At 32.7% G+C, this 21,342-nt stretch overlaps 2 protein-coding genes across 2 annotated transcripts; one reads left to right on the plus strand and one right to left on the minus strand.

The window, feature by feature from the left end:
- The first annotated feature begins 1,370 nt into the window (after positions 1-1,370).
- On the plus strand, positions 1,371-2,462 carry LOC124823810 (zinc finger protein ZAT5-like). Its single transcript, XM_047296118.2, has one exon. It carries the CDS (start codon positions 1,534-1,536, stop codon positions 2,311-2,313), a length of 780 nt encoding a protein of 259 aa, XP_047152074.1. The 5' UTR covers positions 1,371-1,533; the 3' UTR covers positions 2,314-2,462.
- Positions 2,463-13,340: 10,878 nt separating this feature from the next.
- Positions 13,341-16,516, minus strand: LOC124823820 (ras-related protein RABC2a). Its single transcript, XM_047296128.2, has 6 exons — positions 16,057-16,516; positions 15,562-15,630; positions 15,315-15,380; positions 14,582-14,703; positions 13,804-13,932; positions 13,341-13,664 (listed from the first exon to the last, which is right to left on the minus strand). Exons 1-6 carry the CDS (start codon positions 16,193-16,195, stop codon positions 13,554-13,556), a joined length of 636 nt encoding a protein of 211 aa, XP_047152084.1. The 5' UTR covers positions 16,196-16,516; the 3' UTR covers positions 13,341-13,553.
- Between the last annotated feature and the right edge of the window lie 4,826 nt (positions 16,517-21,342).

Raw genomic sequence — 21,342 nt, forward strand, 5'->3', positions numbered from 1 at the left:
ATTAATAACCATGTTAATATATCTTAAAATTAATTAAAATTGGTTGACTTCTATACAAATATAAATAATTATATTTAACATAAAAATTCTCTCTCTCTCTCCCTCTCTCTATATATAATTTAATAATTTTAATCAAGTTCACTCAACAATAAAAGAGTGCTTAATATTTCATTAGAACAAAAAGTCTTTTCAAACCTTATTAGGTTAATCTCCCTATTGATTTTAATTTATTACATATAAGCTAGTACTTACAAATAAAGTGGCATGAAGCAATTCTTTCACCAAACATACAGCAGTGACCAAAATCAAACAACCTAACACTTTTTTTCTCTGACATCCATAACTAGCATAACAAAGTAAAATCGCAAGTAAAATCGAGTGAATATACAAAGATATACATAGCAATATGAGCAAAAATTAAGCTAATATATATATATTTTCAAACAGCTATTATTATACAAATTTTTTATTAAGAAAAATATAAAAAAAAGAAATAAAAAATATACGAGAGACCATATCATAATTTAATTTTGATGTAAGAAGAAAAAGACAAATTCCTGGACTATTGATTATTTAGAATAGGTATACCCTTTATAACTATTTTTAATGACACAAATAAATAATATTAATATAGTCTGTATTTCCTTTTGTTAAAACGTTTATACTTATTTATTTATGTTGATTTTAAGATATATCAGTAAAATGAACATAAAAAATTTACGAACTTTTAGTCCATATATTATTTTTTAAAAAAGAAGAAAACACATTTGATAAAAGAATATTTTAGAACATATAATTGACTGCAATTTATATACCTCTCAGATAAACATATTTACACATACCAATGATTTTGGATCATGTGTATGCCTGACTTTATTATATAGTTGACTGTCTTGTGCCACACTGATGCAGTTGTGATTAATTTGTAGAGAAAGAAACGTTCAGGTCAACAGCACATGAACTAACTGTTTAGCAAGAATAAACACACGTAAATAATGAATCATTTAATATTTAATATGATGAGAGAGATATAGATGGAATTATAAATTATTGAAAAATAAGATAGAAATAATCCTACACTTGGTTAAAATGGGATTGGAATTAGTTAAATTAAGCTGCAGTGGTTGAAGTAAAAGAAAGTAAGAAGGAAAAGCTAATAATAAAAGGTGGTGAAAGTTTGGAAAATGTGTGTGGTTCCAGGCTTGCAAACCAATCCTCCAGAAAGGAATCGTTGCCAAAAAGTAATGGGTTTGCTTCAAAGCCAACCGAATCTCACTCGTTTCCTAGCCTCCTCATGCTTAACATTGCATCTTTTCTCTCTCTCTTTCTCTCTTTCTTTCAACACTTCACATCTGTAATATAAGACTTCCAAGTTTGGAAACGCAACTCTGGCAAACCCAAAACACGTTACTATAGCTATCATAGGTACCCTTTTCCCTCTACTTCAAACCATTCTAAATATTAACTCCCACTCTCTTCATTGCGCTTCTTCCATTCTCTCTCTCTCTCATCAACATCATCTTCTTCATCACCATGCAAATGCAAGAGGAACACATGCAAATCATCAAGGGCAAGCGCACAAAGCGTCAGAGGCTTCCGTCCCCACTTAGGTTAACCATGTCAACATGTTCCACCGCAGACAACTCCGCAGCTTTTGAGCCTCCGACAACCTCAGATGAATTAAGGAACGAAGAGGATGAAGACTTGGCCAATTGTTTGATTCTCTTGGCTCGAGGCCATAGCACTCCAAAACCCTCACACGGCAAAGAATCCGGGCTATATGTTTACGAGTGCAAGACTTGTAACCGATGCTTCCCTTCGTTTCAAGCCCTCGGTGGCCACAGAGCCAGCCACAAGAGATTTTCCAAGGCTGGTGCAGAAGAAAAGCAAGTTACTACTTTTGGGGATAATATTAGTAAAATTAATCGTGATGATTATTGTCTCACCTTACAATTATCAACGGTTTTGTATAATAGTAGCAACAGCACTAGGAGTAGCACCGTTAATTCTAAATCTAAGGTTCACGAGTGTTCCATATGTGGGGCAGAGTTCTCGTCTGGGCAAGCCTTGGGAGGGCACATGAGAAGGCACAGAAATTTTCTGAGTTCACCTTCGATTGGGGCAATTGCATATGCTGGTGATAGAATCCCCGAAATTCCAGAAATCAAGAAACAGAAAGATGTTTTGAACTTGGACTTGAATCTTCCGGCACCTGAGGATGATCACCACAGAGAATCCAACTTGCTTCCTTTTCAGTCCAAAGAAAAAGTCATTGTATTCTCTGCAACTTCTTTGGTGGATTGCCATTACTAAAAGCTCAACTCTTTCTTCACTGTTAACCTTCATTATTGCTTTTTCTTCTTCTTACGTTTAGCCATGTAACAACCAATTGTTCATTCTTTACATTCATTATATGGTATGTACACTATTAAATTTGAATTTATTCTGTTAGTGGGGTTTCGGTATTGCCAATTTCTTGAATTCTTGTATTTTAATTATCGTTCCATTTTTTGGTTTTTGATATATAGTTCGTATGATGGTTCCTTTTTCTATTTCACATATTCCACCGTCATGCACGTGAGAAAATTGAGAGAGAAAGTGGGTGAAAAATTAAAGCAGAGAAGAATAAAGCTGCAGGTATGAATGGGTGAAAGATAAGTTGCATCAAACTGATAGCAGAAAACGAAAGACCCAATGGCAAGCAAAGCCATTGGCTAACTTCCTAACTCATGGAACTTTAGTCATCAATAGTAATTAATGAATGAAGTTGTTTCAGGGAACAGAGTTTATATAAATTAGTTAATTAAATAAAGTGTTCTTTCATGTTTCTGCAATCAATGCTTTAGTTAAGGATATATTTCATCAAGGTTTTTTTTTCTTCTATATCTCGAATGAAGTGTTTACGAAATTGATAAAATTGATTTTGATTTCTTGATTTTGAAAGGGAATTATTTAAGTTTAAATATTGTCATTATAAAACAAAATAATAGCTAAAGTTAGTATAGGATTTTTTTTTTCTGATGTGAAAATTATTTAACATTGGTAAAAAATATATATGCTGATTACTTTTATTAAATTAAAATTATATCGATCATAGTTCACACACAAAGAATTTATAATCATAATAAAAACTTCAATAAAGGATTGTGTTTTATAGAATTCAAGTATTTTTTAATCCTTCTAACATAAATAAGATTTGATTTTGACATCTATAAAAATTTATTTGCTTTTCATCTATAAATTAAAATTTCACTTATTTTATTCTGTTGTATAATGGCATTGGTTAATGTTTATGTGTTGAATAAAAGGTGAAGTCAACATTACATACGTGAACATGTTAGTATTGTAATATAATGACAATATGCGATGTCTGAAAAAAAAGGTTTTGAATTTTGTAAATTAAATATTATTTATCTTAAAATGAATATTAGGCTCTAATTAAAAGTATAGCTTTGAAGATGAAATTCAAAGAAAATATTGTTATAACAAGAAATACAGCCAAAATTTACACATTTTATAAAGATTAAAAATAATGCTTTTAAATTTTATGGGAATAAAAAACAAAGAAATTTTTTATGAGAACGAAAATAAAAACTTCTTAATTTTATAGAAACTAAAATCGTATTTAAGTCATTTCAAAACAATAATTAATTATATGACAGTCGGCATATATGACTAAGTTTTATCACTTCTCCTCTCAGTTTCAAAAAAAATAACTATAGTTTCTTTCTACGTTTGGATCATCAAAAAATAATTTTGCTAATTGAAGAACTATAATATTATCAACAAGTGATAAAAAAAAGGGTTTAGGTACCTACCTACATTTATATTAATATCTCTATTTTCTAATACAAAATATGAATTGTTAATATATTTAATTAAGAGCACTTCAATAAAAATTGTTATTCTACAAAAGAAAAGGAGAAGTTATATAAGAAACTCTTCTATCTTAATAAATTTATATTTATGAGATTTATATCAAAATAGTGCTTTTATTGACAAGCAATTCGTATTTGAAATTAATATAATAACTTTTGGTTGGTGGATAGATTGACAGCATTTCTATTGGATGATGACATACAAACACCCCATTTTCTTTTCAACATCCAATATTAATAAAATAGTATTTTTTATTTTAAAATATAAATAATTCAGAATAAATCAACTAGAAAAGTGGAAAAAAAAATAATCTTTGTATTAGGTGTTGGAGAGAGGTATAAAAATTAAGAAGTGTACATCAAATGGGAGGCATTTCCTTATTGGAGAATGAATTCATAACATTAAAAGTGGTGTTGCTTCGAACGTCAATGTCAACACACCAAAACATGCATTCACATACTCATGCACATGATTTATATAAGTTACATGTTACCAATGTTGACTTAAATTCATTTAAATATAAATCAAATTATGCTTTTAAAATAGAACAAATAATTTGGTTTATTTTCAAAATTTAGTTTGAAGTCTACTTGCTTCTCTCTTAAGTTTATATTTATCATTTTCTCCTTTTACTTTTAAGCTTTTTTTAGCATGTTATGTGTAATATATGAAATACAATGATTGGAGTTAATGGTCATTCATAGACAATTATGAGGTATTAATAGGTCAAATTACCTTTATCAGGTATTAATACGTCAGATTACCTTAGGCTTTACAAATATACGGTATTAATTATTGATGATTGAGTTTGATTCCCTGAAAATGGATAACTAATCCATGGACTTGATTGCCACAAACTCTATAAATAATACAACTGATGTCAGGTTTTGTGCAAGTCAACAACCCATTGGAGTGGATCGCGTTCTCGGAGAGGATTGGAGATCAAAAGAGAGCAGAGCAAGTAACGACGACCGACCCTTGGACCAATTCAACCGAAACATTTTGGCGCCCACCGTGGGACCGAGCAACATCCCCATGAAACCACGAGGAACCAGACGTATAGACGTGCGTTCGACCTCGACATTGCTACTTCAGACCAATACCAGGTTTTGCAACAAGAGTACAAAAGACATGTCTTTTGTTTTGAGAACTTTCAGGAAGATTCAGTCCTATGTACTTTCAACCTTGACAGGTTCCACTTTTCATTATAATTTGTAAATTATAACTCATATTTTTGTGAGTAAAAGCATCCTGCAGAGTAAAAATATTATGCACAGGATGGTTCAGAGCTGCGTTCAACCTTGTCAGGTTCTACCAACTCTTGATTTTAAATTCTAAAATATTATGCACAGATGGTTCAGAGTTGCGTTCAATCTGGTCAGGTTCTACCAACTCTTAATTTTAAATTATAAATTATAAAATATTATGCACAAGATGGTTCAGAGCTCGTTCAACCTTGTCAGGTTCTACCAACTCTTAATTTTAAATTATAAAATATTATGCAGAGGATGGTTCAGAGTTGCGTTCAACCTTGTCAAGTTCTACCAACTCTTAATTTTAAATAAATTATAAAATATTATGCACATGATGGTTCAGAGCTGCGTTCAACCTGGTCAGGTTCTACTAACTCTTAATTTTAAATTATAAATTATAAAATATTATGCACGGGATGGTTCAAAAATGCGTTCAACCTTATCAGGTTCCACTTTTCATTATAATTTGTAAATTATAACTCATATTTTATAATTTAAAATTAAGAGTTGGTAGAACCTTGTCAGGATGGTTCAGAGTTACGTTCAACCTTGTCAGGTTCTACCAACTCTTGATTTTAAATTATAAAATATTATGCACATGATGGTTCAGAGTTGCGTTCAAGCTGGTCAGGTTCTACCAACTCTTAATTTTAAATTATAAATTATAAAATATTATGCACATGATGGTTCAGAGCTGCGTTCAACTTTGTCAGGTCCTACCAACTCTTGATTTTAAATTATAAAATATTATGCACAGGATGATTCACAGTTGCGTTCAACCTTATCAGGTTCTACCAACTCTTAATTTTAAATTATAAAATGTTATGCACAGGATGGTTCAGAGTTGCGTTCAACCTTGTCAAGTTCTACCAACTCTTAATTTTAAATAAATTATAAAATATTATGCACAGGATGGTTAAGAGTTGCGTTCAACTCTTAATTTTAAATTATAAATTATAAAATATTATATGTAGGAAGGTTCAGACCTCAACTTGGTCAGGTTCTACCAACGCAGAAAGGTTCAAACTTACCTTCAATTATGACAGGTTATAATGGCCGCTCGGGGGAAGTCAGAAAAATGACTTCAAAAATCCTTGCTCAACGGAGGAAGTCAGAAAAATGACTCCTGCCTCAAGACCGCTCGGGGGAATTCAGAAAAATGACTTCAGAAATCTCCGCTCAACGTAGAAAGTCAGAAAAATGACTCATGTCTCAAGACCGCTCGGGGGAAAGTCAGAAAAATGACTTCAGAAATCTTCGCTCAACGCAGAAAGTCAGAAAAATGACTCTTGTCTCAAGATCGCTCGGGGGAAAGTTAGAAAAATGACTTTAGAAATTCCCGCTCAACGCAGTAAGTCAGAAAAATGACTCCTGCCTCAAGCCGCTCGGGGGAAGTCAGAAAAATGACTCATGCCTCAAGACGAAGTCAGAAAAATGACTTCAGAAATCCCCACTCAATGCAGGAAGTCAGAAAAATGACTCTTGCCTCAAGCCGCTCGAGGGGAAGTCAGAAAAATGTCTTCAAAAATCCCCGTTCAACGTAGGAAGTCAGAAAAATGACTAATGCCTCAAGACCGCTCGGTGGGAAGTCAGAAAAATGACTTCAGAAATCTCCGCTCAACGCAGTAAGTTAGAAAAATAACTCCTGCCTCAAGCCGTTCGGGGGAAGTCCGAAAATGGGCTTCAGAAATCATCGCTCAACGCAGGAAGTTCGAAAAAGAACTCTTATTAGTCAACTACTCAACAAGTTCAGTTTTGTAAGGTTCCAATGTCTTTTCATTATAAAAATAAATTATAAAATATTGAAGCATTTACTTTATTTTATTTAAAAGCATGTTTTTTGGAGTGAAAATCTCTTGCACATGAAAAAGTGTCAAAGAGAACTCTTAGCATTTTCTGTTCAGGAAACAGATCCAAAGAGAACTCCTAGAGTTCGTAGCTCAGTACAAAGAGTAATGTAGACTTAAAGCATCGAAGATAGACTCCCTAAATACAACGTGAGCGACCTCTTTTAAAGCTCATAATAATCCCTATGCACATCTTTCGAATAAAAGAGCTTGTTTGGGCTTGGGGGCTTATGTACTATATGAAATATACGGTATTAATTATTGATTATTGGGTTTGATTTCCTAAAAATATACGTATAATTAATCAATGAACTTGATTGCCACAAACTCTATAAATAATATAACTAATGTCAGGTACAATCATCTTTTACTATCCCAATAAAAATATAGACCTCTTTATGAAATATATCTGACTTGGGCGCCGGAGTGTCTTGTGCAGGTCAACAACCTGTTGGAGTGGATCGCGTTCTCAAAAGATGATTGAAGATCAAAAGAGAGCATAACAAGAAAGGACGACCGACCGTTAGACCAATTCAACCGAAACATTATGAATAAGCATCTATTGAGCAACTTTATCAATCATTCATAACAGTTTGATATAACTTCAGTACAATTTATGACAGAGTAATGGCCAAGCACCTTAATCCTCATTATTCATTCCATCTAATAAAGTCTGAAAGTGCTCAATATATATTCAGCACATTGTACAAAATAAAAAGAAGAAAATAAAGAGGATTACAGCCTGTCTAGCACAATAACAGAATGCTAGAAATATCTACCAAAATCTACCACAGTAACAGAAAGCAAATAAACATAACAAAACAGGGGTAGAAACGATATTTCTCACACCCTCCCTCAAGATGGGTGGTGAATGTTTAGCAATCCCATCTTGGATAAATTGATGTTGAAAGGTCCAGGATAAAGTGACTTAGTAAACATATCTGCCAATTGATGCTTCGAAGGAACATGAGAAAGAACAATGAGTCCATCAAGAACCTTAGCACGAATAAGATGACAATCCACTTCAATATGTTTGGTGCGTTCATGAAAGGATGGATTCTTAGCCAGTTGAATGGCAGACTGATTATCACAAAATGTAGGAAAAGGACTTGGAATTTTAAGGCATAAATCATCAGCAACATACTTCAACCATTGCAATTCACAAGCAACAGAGGCTAAAGCTCTGTATTCAGCTTCAGTAGAGCTCCTGGACACGGTGGATTGCTTCTTTGATTTCCAAGAGATAAGACAATTCCCATAGAATACACAATAACCAGTGATGGATTTTCTAGAGATGCAACAAGTAGCCCAATCGGAGTCAGAAAAAGCTTGAAGTCTGTGAGGATTGCTGGAAGGATAAAAGAGGCCTAATCCAGGACAACCTTTGAGGTATTTCAAAATCCTGAAAACAGCATTGAGATGAGAGGATCTGGGCTTGGACATGAACTGACTAACTTGCTGAACAGCAAAAGAAATATCAGGCCGTGTGTTTGTTAGATACTGTAGTTTGCCAATTAATCTCCTATAAGAAGTAGGATCTGAAAGAAGATCACCATCATCATCATTTAGCTTATCGGTAGGATTTGAAGGAGAAGGTGCTGGTTTACATCCAGTGAGACCAAATTCAGCTAAAATTTCTAAGCAATATTTTCGTTGATTCAAGACAAGACCCTGTTGTGATCTAGCAACTTCAAAACCAAGGAAATACTTGAGATTTCCCAAGTCTTTGATGCGGAATTCTTGATGTAAAAATTTCTTAACAGCAACAATATCATCCATGCTATCACCAGTTAGAACGATATCATCCACATATATTAGAAGAGCAGTAAAAGAGGTAGCAGACTGTCGAAGAAATAATGAATGATCAGCGGTACTCTGAGAAAATCCATAAGAAAGTAAGGCAGTTGTGAGCTTAGCATTCCATTGTCGAGAAGCTTGGCGAAGACCATAGAGAGACTTGTGCAATTTACAAACCAAATGAGGTTCGGGAAGAATCAAGCCCGGCGGAGGTTTCATATAAACCTCTTCATCCAAATCACCATGCAAAAAAGCATTATCAACGTCAAGCTGGTGTAAAAACCAGTTATGAGAAACAGCAATGGAAAGGAGAAACCTGACAGTTGTAAGCTTCACAACAGGGGAAAAAGTATCAAAGAAATCCATGCCTTCAGTTTGTGTGAACCCTTTGGCAACTAAGCGTGCCTTATATCTTTCTATAACCCCAGCTGCATTCAATTTAGTCTTGTAGACCCATTTGCAACCAACAACTCTTTTCTTTGGTGGTAATCGGACCAATGACCAAGTTCTATTCCTCTCAAGAGCCTTAATTTCCGCAAGCATGGCCTGCTGCCAATGAGCATGTTGACAAGCCTCTTTAAAAGAAGATGGCTCAATGAAAGCAGATAAAGACATGCAAAAAACAGTGTGAGAGTCAGAACATTTGGAATATGACAAGTATGATTGTAAAGGATAAGCTGTGGAGCTAGAAGTAGGAGCAAAAGAAACAGTGGAACAATCATAATCAGACAAATAAGCAGGTGGCTTCCTAATTCTAGTTGAAAGTCTACCAGGTGGATCAACAGGTTGTACAATATCAGTAGAATCATTATGAAATTGCATAACTGGTTCAACAACATGATTATCATTATTACTAGAGATAACATCCGAAATAATACGAAAATCATTAAAGTGTGAACCAGATATATCAAAAGCAATCAAAGAATCAAATGATTGTTGGGATGCAGCAGTACCAGTGTGATGATGATGAGAAACAGAATATGGAAAATGAGACTCATAAAAAATGACATTACGAGAGAGCAAAAGCTTATGTGTAGTCATATCATATAACAGAAAACCTTTGACCCCTGATTTGAAACCAAGAAAAATACACTTAGAAGCTCTTTTGTCTAATTTGGTTCTGCCAGAAGTAATAGTGTTTGCAAAGGCTAGACAACCAAAGACTCTAAGCATTTTAAAATCAGGAGTTTTTCTAAAAACAATTTCATAAGGAGATTGGTTTTTGAGAAATGGAGTTGGGAGCCTGTTTATGAGATGTACAGCATGTCTTATAGCAAAAGACCAAAAAACAGAGGGAAGATGTGATTGGAAAAGTAAGGCGCGAGCTACATTCAAAATATGTTGATGTTTACGCTCAACTATTCCATTTTGCTGGGGTGATTCAATGCATGATGTTTCATGAAAAATGCCTTTAGAAGAGAAGAAATCAGTTAAGAAAAACTCCTTGCCATTGTCAGATCTTAATCTTTTAAGTTTAGTGTCAAATTGATTTTCAATGAGATGTATGAAATTGGGAAGAACAATTTGGACCTCAGCTTTTGATTTTAGAAGATAAACCCATGTGAATCTACTGAAATCATCAACAAGTGTTAAAAAATATTTATGACCATCAATAGAAACAGTGCGTAAGGGTCCCCATATGTCAGCATGCAACAACTCAAAAAATTGAGAACTCTTGGAGGTGCTAAGAGAAAAAGGTAATTTCTTATGTTTGGCAAAATGACAAGTGTCGCAAGGAGTACAATTCTTGTATATAATATCAGCATGTTGAGAAGATAACAATTGTAAAATGGAATTTGAAGTATGGCCTAGTCTATGGTGCCAAAGTGCACTGGTATTGACTGCATTTACAACGAAAGCATTTGATTTATTGATAACATCAGTTTGGAAAGGTAAATTGCAACGCATAGCATTTGATTCTGCAAGACAATACAAGCCATTAATCTTCCTAGCTGCTCCAATCATCTTGAAGTGAGATTTCTGGAAAAGAAGACAGTGAGAATCAGAGAATACTGCCATACAGTCAATAGTGGAAACAAGTTTGGAAATAGAAATTAGATGAGCAGAAAAGTCAGGAACAAAAAGAACATCAAGAAGGAATAAGTCACCTATGTGAATATTCCCAGAGAAATTGGCAGTGACAGTAGTGTGATTAGGCAATTTAATGTGTATGGGTGTTATGGCATGAAGGTTATGAAATAAGGATTTGGTGGGACAAATATGATCGGTGGCACCACTATCAAATATCCAGGGAATAAAATCAGAAGATATACCTGAGTGTTTAACAGAGGCTTGATTCACTGAGGAATAGTGATCCTTACTCTGTTGAAGCAAAGCCAAAATTGCTTGATACTGGTCTTTAGAGAAAGTGAATTGGTCATTGGGAGGACTACCATCCAAATCAAGGTGCTGTAGAGAGGCAGCTGAATCTACTTCAACCAAACTGGCAGAAGCTTTGGTGTTGGGCTTGTTCTTTTTATAACCAGCAGGAAAACCAATGCGAAAATAACAGGTTTCAATGGTGTGATTGGTCTTCTTGCATTTTTCACAGAATTTGTTGTTCTTGAAATTGTTCTTACTAGCATTGAAAGGGACTTTGTTGGAAGAGTTGAACCGTGGTTGAGCATTCGAAACTGCAGTGAAGGCCAAAGAATCGGAAACAGGATGTTTAGGATTGGTGCTAATGAACTCACGTTCATGCTGAAGAACCATAGAAAAAGTTTTGACAATCGAAGGCATGGGATCCATTATCATGATTTGAGAACGAACTTGGGCATAGCTCTCATTGAGACCACGGAGAAATCGAATCACATAATCATCCTCTCTTTCTTTTTGAAGTTTCGCAAGAAGTCCACAAGCACAGGGAGTTAAGCAATTGCAGTTGAGAACACATCTATAGAGCTCCAACTCTTTCCATAGGATTTTCAATCTCGTATAATACTCAGAAACAGGTAAATCACCTTGATGACAAGCGAGAATCTGATCCTGAAGATCAGAAACCCTAAATTTATCAGCATGGGAGAATCGATCCTTGAGATCTCTCCAAATCTCTGATGCTGTATCCATCCACATCACCGATTGCTTGATCGAAGAAGTCATGGATCGTGTGAGCCAGGACATCACCATTCGATTTGAGCGACGCCAAGCTTCGTGAAGTGGATCTGAGAGAGGGGGACAAGGAAGAGTACCATCAATGAACTTCTCCTTGTTTTTGGTCTCCAGTGCAACGACCATGTCACGTTCCCATTGATGAAAATTGCTCTCCGTAAGGAGAGGGGAAACAAGCACCAATGCTGGGTTTTCTGCAGGATGAAGATAAAGTGGGTTTGCCGGATTCACAAGGTGATCCGGTGTTTGTGTAATAGGATGGCTCAGGGAAGCCATTTTCAGAAAATGAGGAAGAAGAAAAAGAAGCTTCAGGCGGAAGAAGCAGTGGGTGTTAGCGATGATACCATGACAGAGTAATGGCCAAGCACCTTAATCCTCATTATTCATTCCATCTAATAAAGTCTGAAAGTGCTCAATATATATTCAGCACATTGTACAAAATAAAAAGAAGAAAATAAAGAGGATTACAGCCTGTCTAGCACAATAACAGAATGCTAGAAATATCTACCAAAATCTACCACAGTAACAGAAAGCAAATAAACATAACAAAACAGGGGTAGAAACGATATTTCTCACAATTTAGACTAACACAGTGTTGGTATTTTGTGAATTTTTAGATGTTTTAGTTTTCTTTTCTTATCTAAAGCAATTGATGCTGTGAAATTCCTTATTTAATAGTTACAACAGTTGAGAGATAAATAGGAATTTGTAATATACCGTAATTCATTTCTATTAGTAGAAAATTAAATACAAATTTAATTCATTCGAAGGTGTACTAATATTTTAAAATATAAGAACGGAAATAAAAATAAATAAGGAAAGAATAAAGTGTAAAATGAGCAATAGACCAAAGATCAATAGAACCTTTCCGTCGTATAAATACATCAGCATTAGACATAGAAGCGTGCAGAATATAAACACAAAAATACTGTTTCATGATAAAAAAAATACAGATATTGTCTATGATTTCAATTCAAGTTAATTTGATTCAAGCTGAAAATGGAATACATGAGCTTAAACGAGAAAAGAACTGTAAGTGGAGCAGCTTGTATTCTTTGACTAAGCCATCTATATAATTTGTATAGGTTTGCAAATTTACAAGTGTTAAAGTTTATGAAACATGAGTTTTCGATAAGAATATCGCTTGTAAAACATAATACTAATGACATACGAGTCCAATTCACGTAAAAGAGATTAATATTTCTTCCTCCTCAATTTTATAAATCCTTTTTATATATTGATCAATTTTCTAATTTTTATTCCAAACTTAAATTCATAATTGAATTCTCAGTCATGTACAGGTTATGTTAAGCAGAGCTTAAAATAGTAGTACTTTTGAGGAGCCAGATTCTGGTTTTAGATTACTATGGTTTGCGTTTAAACGAAGTTAACCAAATTGCTGGATAATAGAGAATTTCATGAAACTGCAGTTGTAGAATCAGGATTGACTTGGGACTAATGAGCAAATCAAATGATAGTGATTGAAAGGAAAGCAAATTTACAGAAGCTAACAGGTGCCACTGTTGCCAATTTCCCCACTCCAGTAATACAAATAATTAAACAATCAAAAGACAATGGAAGTAAGAAACTAAGGAGGAAGCTTACATATACAAGATTTGTCCAAGATGTGCTAGTTAAGACTCAATGTCCACTCCACAACGTATTGTTTTTAAGAGCAACAACCACTATTTTGGGAGGCTTGGGGCTCTTGCTTCTGCTTTAAAACACTCCTTTTAACTGCTGTTGATCCTTCTTCCAAAAGACTGGGAGCTTCCATTATCTACAAAACGGTCCCACATTCACTTATACAAAATATCATCCCTTCCAAGTAATAATTAGTTTAGTTACTTCTTATAACCAAACACTTCATTTCTTGAACAAGACAGAAACAGCGTTGAAGCAAACTTGTAATACTGTACCTTTAGAGCAAGTTCCTCAAAGCACTGCTCCACATTTTCCCTAGTTTTAGCACTACATTCAAGAAGCAAACATCCCAATTCTTTGGCAAGGGCTAAACCCTCTTCTCTGCTCACAGTCCTTTCAGTATCCTAGAAATTGAGAAACAGATGACAGAAATTAATGAACTTGAAAGGGAACAGTTTCGCCAGTCATGTCAAAATCTTAGACGATTCATCCAAGGAATCCTATGAAGTTATTTTTTTCTTTCATGAATTTAAGGATGTTATGATCTTAGCCAATGCCATATGCATAGGGAAACGACGTTGATGCGAGACAATGCCATAGTATTAGCTCACTAATCTCCATATGGCTCTTCAACAGTCTCAGAGGGTCCACTAAATTGTTAATCACAGGCTTATGCAGATATTCACTAAATTCACTGAATTGGCATTGAGTTCATAAAGAAATGCTACATGGCTATGTAGTGAAAGTGTTGTGACATCAAGAACATCATATGTAAATGGGGCTCTAATGATAATGCAGGGATCTAGTTTTCTGATGGATATCATGAGATAGATAATCATGAGTTAGTGCCAGAATAGTATGGAGCAGTGGAGTGAGAATCATGTATGCATGTCGAATTGTATCTACCATAAGTAAGTTGGATTGGACATGGTCTTAATTTGCTTCAAAAGGACAGACAAAACTTGAACAGATAAGATTAGAGCATTCATGACAATAGCAAACTCATTTGCTTTTGTCATATATTCGGGCCCTATATTTGAGCACGGAACTTACTCTATCAACTTTGTTTCCAACTAGCATCTTCACGCAATCCTGATTAGTTGAGTAGAGTTTCACTTCCTTAGACCACACTTCTGATAGGTTTGTAAAGGTTTCTCTCCTTGTCACATCATAAACTAGAAGTGAAGAAAACGAAGCACTCTATAAATAGAAATCATTAGAGTTTCAAGAATGTTAACTAGCAAATGGTCAAACACATACTTTGTCCACTTTAAATACACAAAATTATGGTTTCAGAAGGTCACCTTAAGACCCAAGAAAATACATTTGAGAAATTCTTCTTACTAAAAAAGGAACATGAAAGACAAGGGCAAGAATCATGTTACTACTAAAAAAGATAAAACAACTGGGGATGTCATTAAGAAAGGCCTATTTTCCCTAGATGCAAATCTAAAACTTATCTAACGATTGATAAAAATAACATCAGAATTCATTTACTGTGAAGTATAAACATGTAATAAAAAACATAGAGCATACCCTGAAACCAAGGTTCGAAATAAATGTCATAATACCTTGCAATTGCTTCATTTTAGTCCATCTTTACCAGACATCACTCGTAAATAAAAAAGTATCCAGAGTGTATATCGAAGCATAATGTTAACACAGAGTTCAATAGTAGTTGAAAAGATAAATTTTTCCCTAAAGATATTCTAGAAAATTCTCTCACGTGGATGAATCTAATAATCCTACATTTTTGTAGTTATGTGCATTAATAAATTGAGCATACCGAGAATGATTCCTTGTGCTTTTCTATAGTAAGAACTGGTTAGAGTCCTGAACCTTTCCTGCCCAGCTGCAATAGATGTGAATGTTATTTTAACTCAATAGATCACTTAAGTTGGTCATTTTGGGCAACAAATAACCAAAACACTACGAAAGGCATTTCATTCTATCTGTTCTAATCAAAAGCTGCTTGCATTGACAAACGGTCTAATTTCAAGAACTGAAAGCACAAGATTTGACTCTATCATTACCAGTATCCCAAATCGTTAATTTCAGTCTCTTGCCACCTACTGTGAGCGTTTTGATCTTAAAATCAACACCTGCATATCATAGGAACGACATTAGATCATATCAAAAGACAAACAACTCGTGACCGAGGCAAGAAGACGAATTAAATTGCTAGTTAATTCAAGTAGCAAAAGAACCAGAAGCAGTTAAATCCTACACAAGTAACAGGCAGAGACAATAACCGAAGACCAACAGATTCAATCACGAAAACATAGGAAACTACAGAATAACTGATCGGAATTGGATGAGCCCGAAATGCAAAGCAGCTTTTAAACCGGAAAACCATTTGAAAAAAGAAATCACAAACTCAACAGTGTTACTGTAAACAATAGATCGACAAGTATGCGGTATCATTTGGTTGCAAACAATGTGTCAGAAGTGTGACACCTAAATCCCAAGCATGCAAAGGTTAAAAATAGAAACTTGAAGGGTCGAATGTAATGTAATGAATGAATTACCAATGGTGGGGGTAAGATCTTCAACAGAACTTGAAATGAAGCTGACAAGTAGGCTACTTTTTCCCACCCCAGAATCTCCGATCAACAAGATCTTGAAAGAGAGATCAAAGCCACTGCTCTGACCGGAGGATGAACTCATTCTTTCCACCTCTGATGAATGGGTTACGTGTGGCTCAAAAAGTACAGTGAAAGAGCAAAAGAAAGTGAAAAGAAAGAGAAATAGAGAGAGAAAAGGCTAAGGAGGTTGAGGGTAGGCAAGGCTACGCTGTAAGGAAGAGCAATGGGGTAACACCTTTGATTTATTTGGTGTGTAAAGAGAGAGAGAGAGAGAGAGAGAAGGTAAGAAAGAAGATAAAAGAAAAGGAAAAACGGCCACGCTTTGGCTCAGTTCAGGCACAACCACCTATCCTAAGCTCACACACACCCCACACCAGCGTATTTATTCTTTCCTTTTCTCTCTCGTGATACGTGTGTGTGATGTAGTTGTTTGTAGAAGTGTATCATATAATATTGAGTTCCCAACTTCATGCCATGCCCACGTGCAAACCATTGATTGGTGTGGTTTAATCTCAAACAGATGCTGCTATTCAAATACCATTCATAATCATTCCTCGGAAGCCATTTTCAACTGCGCCATTTTTGGTTTTATTATTGTTTTTCATTCCTCCTTTCATCTCAAAACCAACGACGTCACGCTCCTTTTCCCCTTGTTTTTACATGCCTGAAAATCACCTTTTGCGACCATTATTGTTGCCTTTTCTTCTTGAAATTCAAATTTTAACGGCACTGTAAAACTTGTACATAAATCTATGCACTATTATAACTTGGTTGTAGATTTCCCCCACACATTCCACAATCTATCATTATCTTGTTTCTTTCTCTTTTTAATGTAGGCGTGCTCGTCCCATCTGGCAAATCTGCAAGCTCGGTATTTTATAACTTAGATTCATATCTACTTGTGTTTCTGCACCAACTAATAAATTGTTGGCTTTTTATGTTAAATATGTGATTTTTAAATTTGTACCTACAACATTAAACGCGAACAAAAACATGTTATAAAAGATGGGACTTGTCATTTCCACCGAATGTACAGATCAACTTGTAACTTATGGAGTGTAAAAGAAGCATTTTTTAGCAATGCTGCTTCAGCTTTATCACACAAATTTTCCTCAAACCCATCAATTTTAAATATTAGCTCATCCAAACATTAATACTAAAATCTTTCAATTTTCAAAAAAAAAAAATCTACTAATTTTGTTATTTAGTGGCTCAACATTGCTTAACTAATTTTAGAATATATGTGTGAAACGCATGTTTGAATACAATTTATTTTTAAAAAAAATACATTATTTTAGATATAGGATGGAGAATATTCACAAAACATTTTTTTCATTTTTTTTTTCAAGTCACTTTAGGTTATCCTTTTAGTCAAAGTCTTTTTTTGTCCAAATTTTACATTTAAGTTAGTGATTAATCTAATCAGGTATTCTTAAATTGATAATAATGCAACCATCTACTTTGATATATATTTATAGGTTTCGATATAGACTTATGATTAATAGACTTCTAATCACGGTCCATTAACTAGTAAAGAGCGTTTACCAATAATCTTGATTGAATGATGTTTAATTATATTTGTTATTTGGATTGGTCAGCCCTTCGGTGATCTTGACGGACCTTCTGCACCTGACATACATGTTTTTTTTTTCATTTTTAAATATTTACAATTCTTTTATAAATGTGATCCTAAGCACTTAAAGCAAATAAATTTTCATGGATATAAACTAGTAGTGAAAAAAATAATTTAATTGATCTTGATTTTTTAGTAATGATCATTACAAAGACTTATAGATATAAAAAATTGTGATCTTTAACATTTAAAATTTAAAAGGCAAACCGAAATAAGTAGGTATCAAATCATTCTTACCACGTGTTATTTTTTTCACTTTAATTTCTAATTATCTATCATCGGATTATCTTTACATTTTTAGAATATAATTAAGATCATATTCAACCTTAAATCTTAAACCAACAGTTGTAAGTTTTATTTATTTATTTATATAACATTTATCTTACTAGTATCTACACATTGTGTGACTTTCTATTTTTTTTAAATTTTCAATAATCTCTTTTAGATTGGATTTCTATTATATTGGTATACCTATCTCAAATCAAAATATTTTTTTAACAATTAGTACTTAAGTGATTATATTTATTTGATAATGGAACTTATTTCTTAAAATATAATATATTTTTATATGAAAAATCCATAAATTTAAGATAGTTATTTTTTGTTTTACATATTGCCATTCTATCCTAACCATTCTTAGACGTATATTTTTGTTCTCAAATGAGAGAATGTGACAAAAAAAATCCTTTTTCAATTAAAGTTAGAATAATTTTCTTTAAGTTGATTCAATACATCAAGTTTAGTGCTCACATAGATCTTGTTAGAAAAAACTTCAATTATGGCTCTAATACTATATTAGAAAATGGTTTTAAGCCTAACTCAACCCCACAAAACCGGTTTGTATGGTGAGGTTTGCACCTCACTTATATATTATAATTTGGTTTTATCTTTAGTCGATGTGTGATTTCTAAAATAAAACATGTATTGCAATCTAACTTACGTGAAATAATTTCTTTTGATTAAAGTTTGATTTTTAACTTGGTAATTTTTTTTTGAAGAAATTGAAAATATAATTACAAATTGTGAAGGTTAAAAGATAATATAATATAAATGTTCCAAGATTCTTTTAAAAAAAACACTACCCAAGTCGTAATATTATACCCTAATTCATAATAAAAGTTTGCACTTCTAAAATAAAACATGTATTGCAATCTAACTTACGTGGAATAATTTCTTTTTATTAAAGTTTGATTTTTAACTTGGTAATTTTTTTTTTAAGAAATTGAAAATATAATTACAAATTGTGAAGGTTAAAAGATAATATAATATAAATGTTCCAAGATTTTTTTAAAAAAAGCACTACCCATATACCCTAATTCATAATAAAGGTTTTCACCTCACTTATATATTATAATTTGATCTTATCTTTAGTCGATGTGTGACGTCTAAAATAAAACATGTATTGCAATCTAACTTACGTGGAATAATTTCTTTTGATTAAAGTTTGATTTTTAACTTGGTAATTTTTTTTTAAGAAATTGAAAATATAATTACAAATTGTGAAGATTAAAAGATAATATAATATAAATGTTCCAAGATTTAAAAAAAAAAACATTACCCAAGTCGTAATATTATACCGTAATTCATAATAAATATAAGTAAACCAATATTGTATTGCCTATCAAGACTTCAATTCAACTTATTTAACCAAAGTCATCAAAATAAAAAACGATCTAAGTTAATACAAATCTCGTCATATGTTATGATGATTTCTTTTCAATGTAAATTATATTGAAATTATCACACACATGCTCGATTTTAGTATTGCAAAAATTTAGTCACACTTCACTATTTTAGTTAATTTAATTAAATGTAATTTATGTTAATAATTTATTAAAACGACTTCAGTTCAATAATCAAACTCGTTAAGGAACTTCTTCCAAATAAGTTCGTCCTTAGTAAGCACGATCCTTCAAATAATTTTTAAAAAAGTAACTCAGATGTTTAATGTTATAATAAAATTTGATCGGTTCTACAAAAAAGCCGATGACTTCTTGACAATGTGTCTCTACTTATATCACATTATTTAAGTTTCCCTATATGAGTGAAACGACTTCATTTAATGTTGGCAGGTTGTATGTCCTTCATTATTTATTCTACATTCGTACAATTTCAAACCATAATTTGAATTTACATTGTTTTGGAACTCTCATCATTTAAAGATTGTACTATAGCACATGATTTTCATTAATCATTATTTTCAAATCTAAACACAATTATTTATCTAAGTTATTTGTCCTTTACCTGATCTACAAAAAAAAAAAATTCAATGATAGTTTAGTTGGTATATTTTTTTAAATTTAAAATATTTAACATATAAGAAAAAATTGCTTAAAATAATTTATTCTGTTGGAACTCTCATTTTCAGCGTTACATATATAAAGTTGGAAAATTTTATGTGTAATGGAATTAGATTGTACTTTGCCTCCAACAAAATAAATGAAAACATGTTGCAGATGTTTCATTGATCTTAAATCCTGTAGATACAATAAATAATATATTCATTAAAGAAGAGGAGATTTTTGTGAAAAGGAAGTTGAATTTTCCCTTTCATACAACAGTTTGAGAATTCAGGATTTGTTCAATCTTTCTACTCACCACGTTATATTGCCTGACAAGAAAAACGTACCAATATTAAATCTCTAATCCAACTATTGTACATAAAATAAATTATTAGATTGCAATACTCTCTTTATTACATAATAACTCTTATTTTTTTTTCTTACAGTAACCATGTGATTTTTTACAAAGTTGACTCAATTTCTAATAGGTGGGATATTGTTTTAAGAGCTTAGAACTCATATACTTCTATTTATACTACTAAAAGTATTTTTGGTAATATCAATAAACTAATTATATAACTTATTTAATTAGCCTAAACCTAATTAAACCAGACTCTAAAGTGTAACAATAACAAAACATAAATTACAAAAATAAAAAATTATGGGTTTCTATCTTAATTACTTTCAATATTGTTCTTTGAGTGATTTTTAAAATATTCAATCTCATCATATAATAACAGGAAAATTACCACTTTTAAAGAGGTGTGAGATTTTTAACCTAAAAAGTTCAATCTCATCTTTGTTATTTTTACTTAATATAGGATTTTCAATTCATAACTTTCCGATATTTTTTTACTTCCTTGAATATTAAAATAATCAATTTTGAAGGTTGTCTAAGTTAATTTTGTTTCACCTATATAAGCGTCACCTGGTAAAAAAAATCGCTTATAAAGAATGTAACTGAGTCCTTACAAATAAAAATGGTCCCAAATTCATTTATCATATCAACATCTGAATCCTTAACTCACCTATGTAATATGCCTCTTACGATTCTTTTTCAACTTTAAAATTTGGATCAATGTCCATGATTACTTCATACTTTTGATCCTTTCCTTTTCCCCTTTTTGACATGTGCATATAGTCAATGCAGATAACAAAAGAATGTTTAAGAAGAATATTGGAAAATAATATATTTATATACTTGTGACAAAATATATTAAAAGTTACCCAATTATTTTGAAATCTGGTGTCTCCATATTTCAAGAAATCACTTTTTGAACAAATTTAAGGTAAATTAAGATTGATGAAACTAGG

This window comes from Vigna umbellata, chromosome 5 (assembly GCF_029865625.1).
Source record: "Vigna umbellata cultivar VRB3 chromosome 5, Vumbellata_1.0, whole genome shotgun sequence".
NCBI classification, from domain to species: Eukaryota; Viridiplantae; Streptophyta; class Magnoliopsida; order Fabales; family Fabaceae; genus Vigna; species Vigna umbellata.

Coding starts and splice junctions, on each gene's coding strand:
- LOC124823810 (XM_047296118.2), top strand. CDS start 1,534: ATGCAAATGCAAGAGGAACACATGCAAATCATCAAGGGCAAGCGCACA.
- LOC124823820 (XM_047296128.2), bottom strand. CDS start 16,195: ATGAGTTCATCCTCCGGTCAGAGCAGTGGCTTTGATCTCTCTTTCAAG. Junction 14,704..15,314: donor AGCACAAGGAATCATTCTCG/GTATGCTCAATT, acceptor CTTCACTTCTAG/TTTATGATGTGACAAGGAGA. Junction 13,665..13,803: donor TTGAGGAACTTGCTCTAAAG/GTACAGTATTAC, acceptor ACCGTTTTGTAG/ATAATGGAAGCTCCCAGTCT.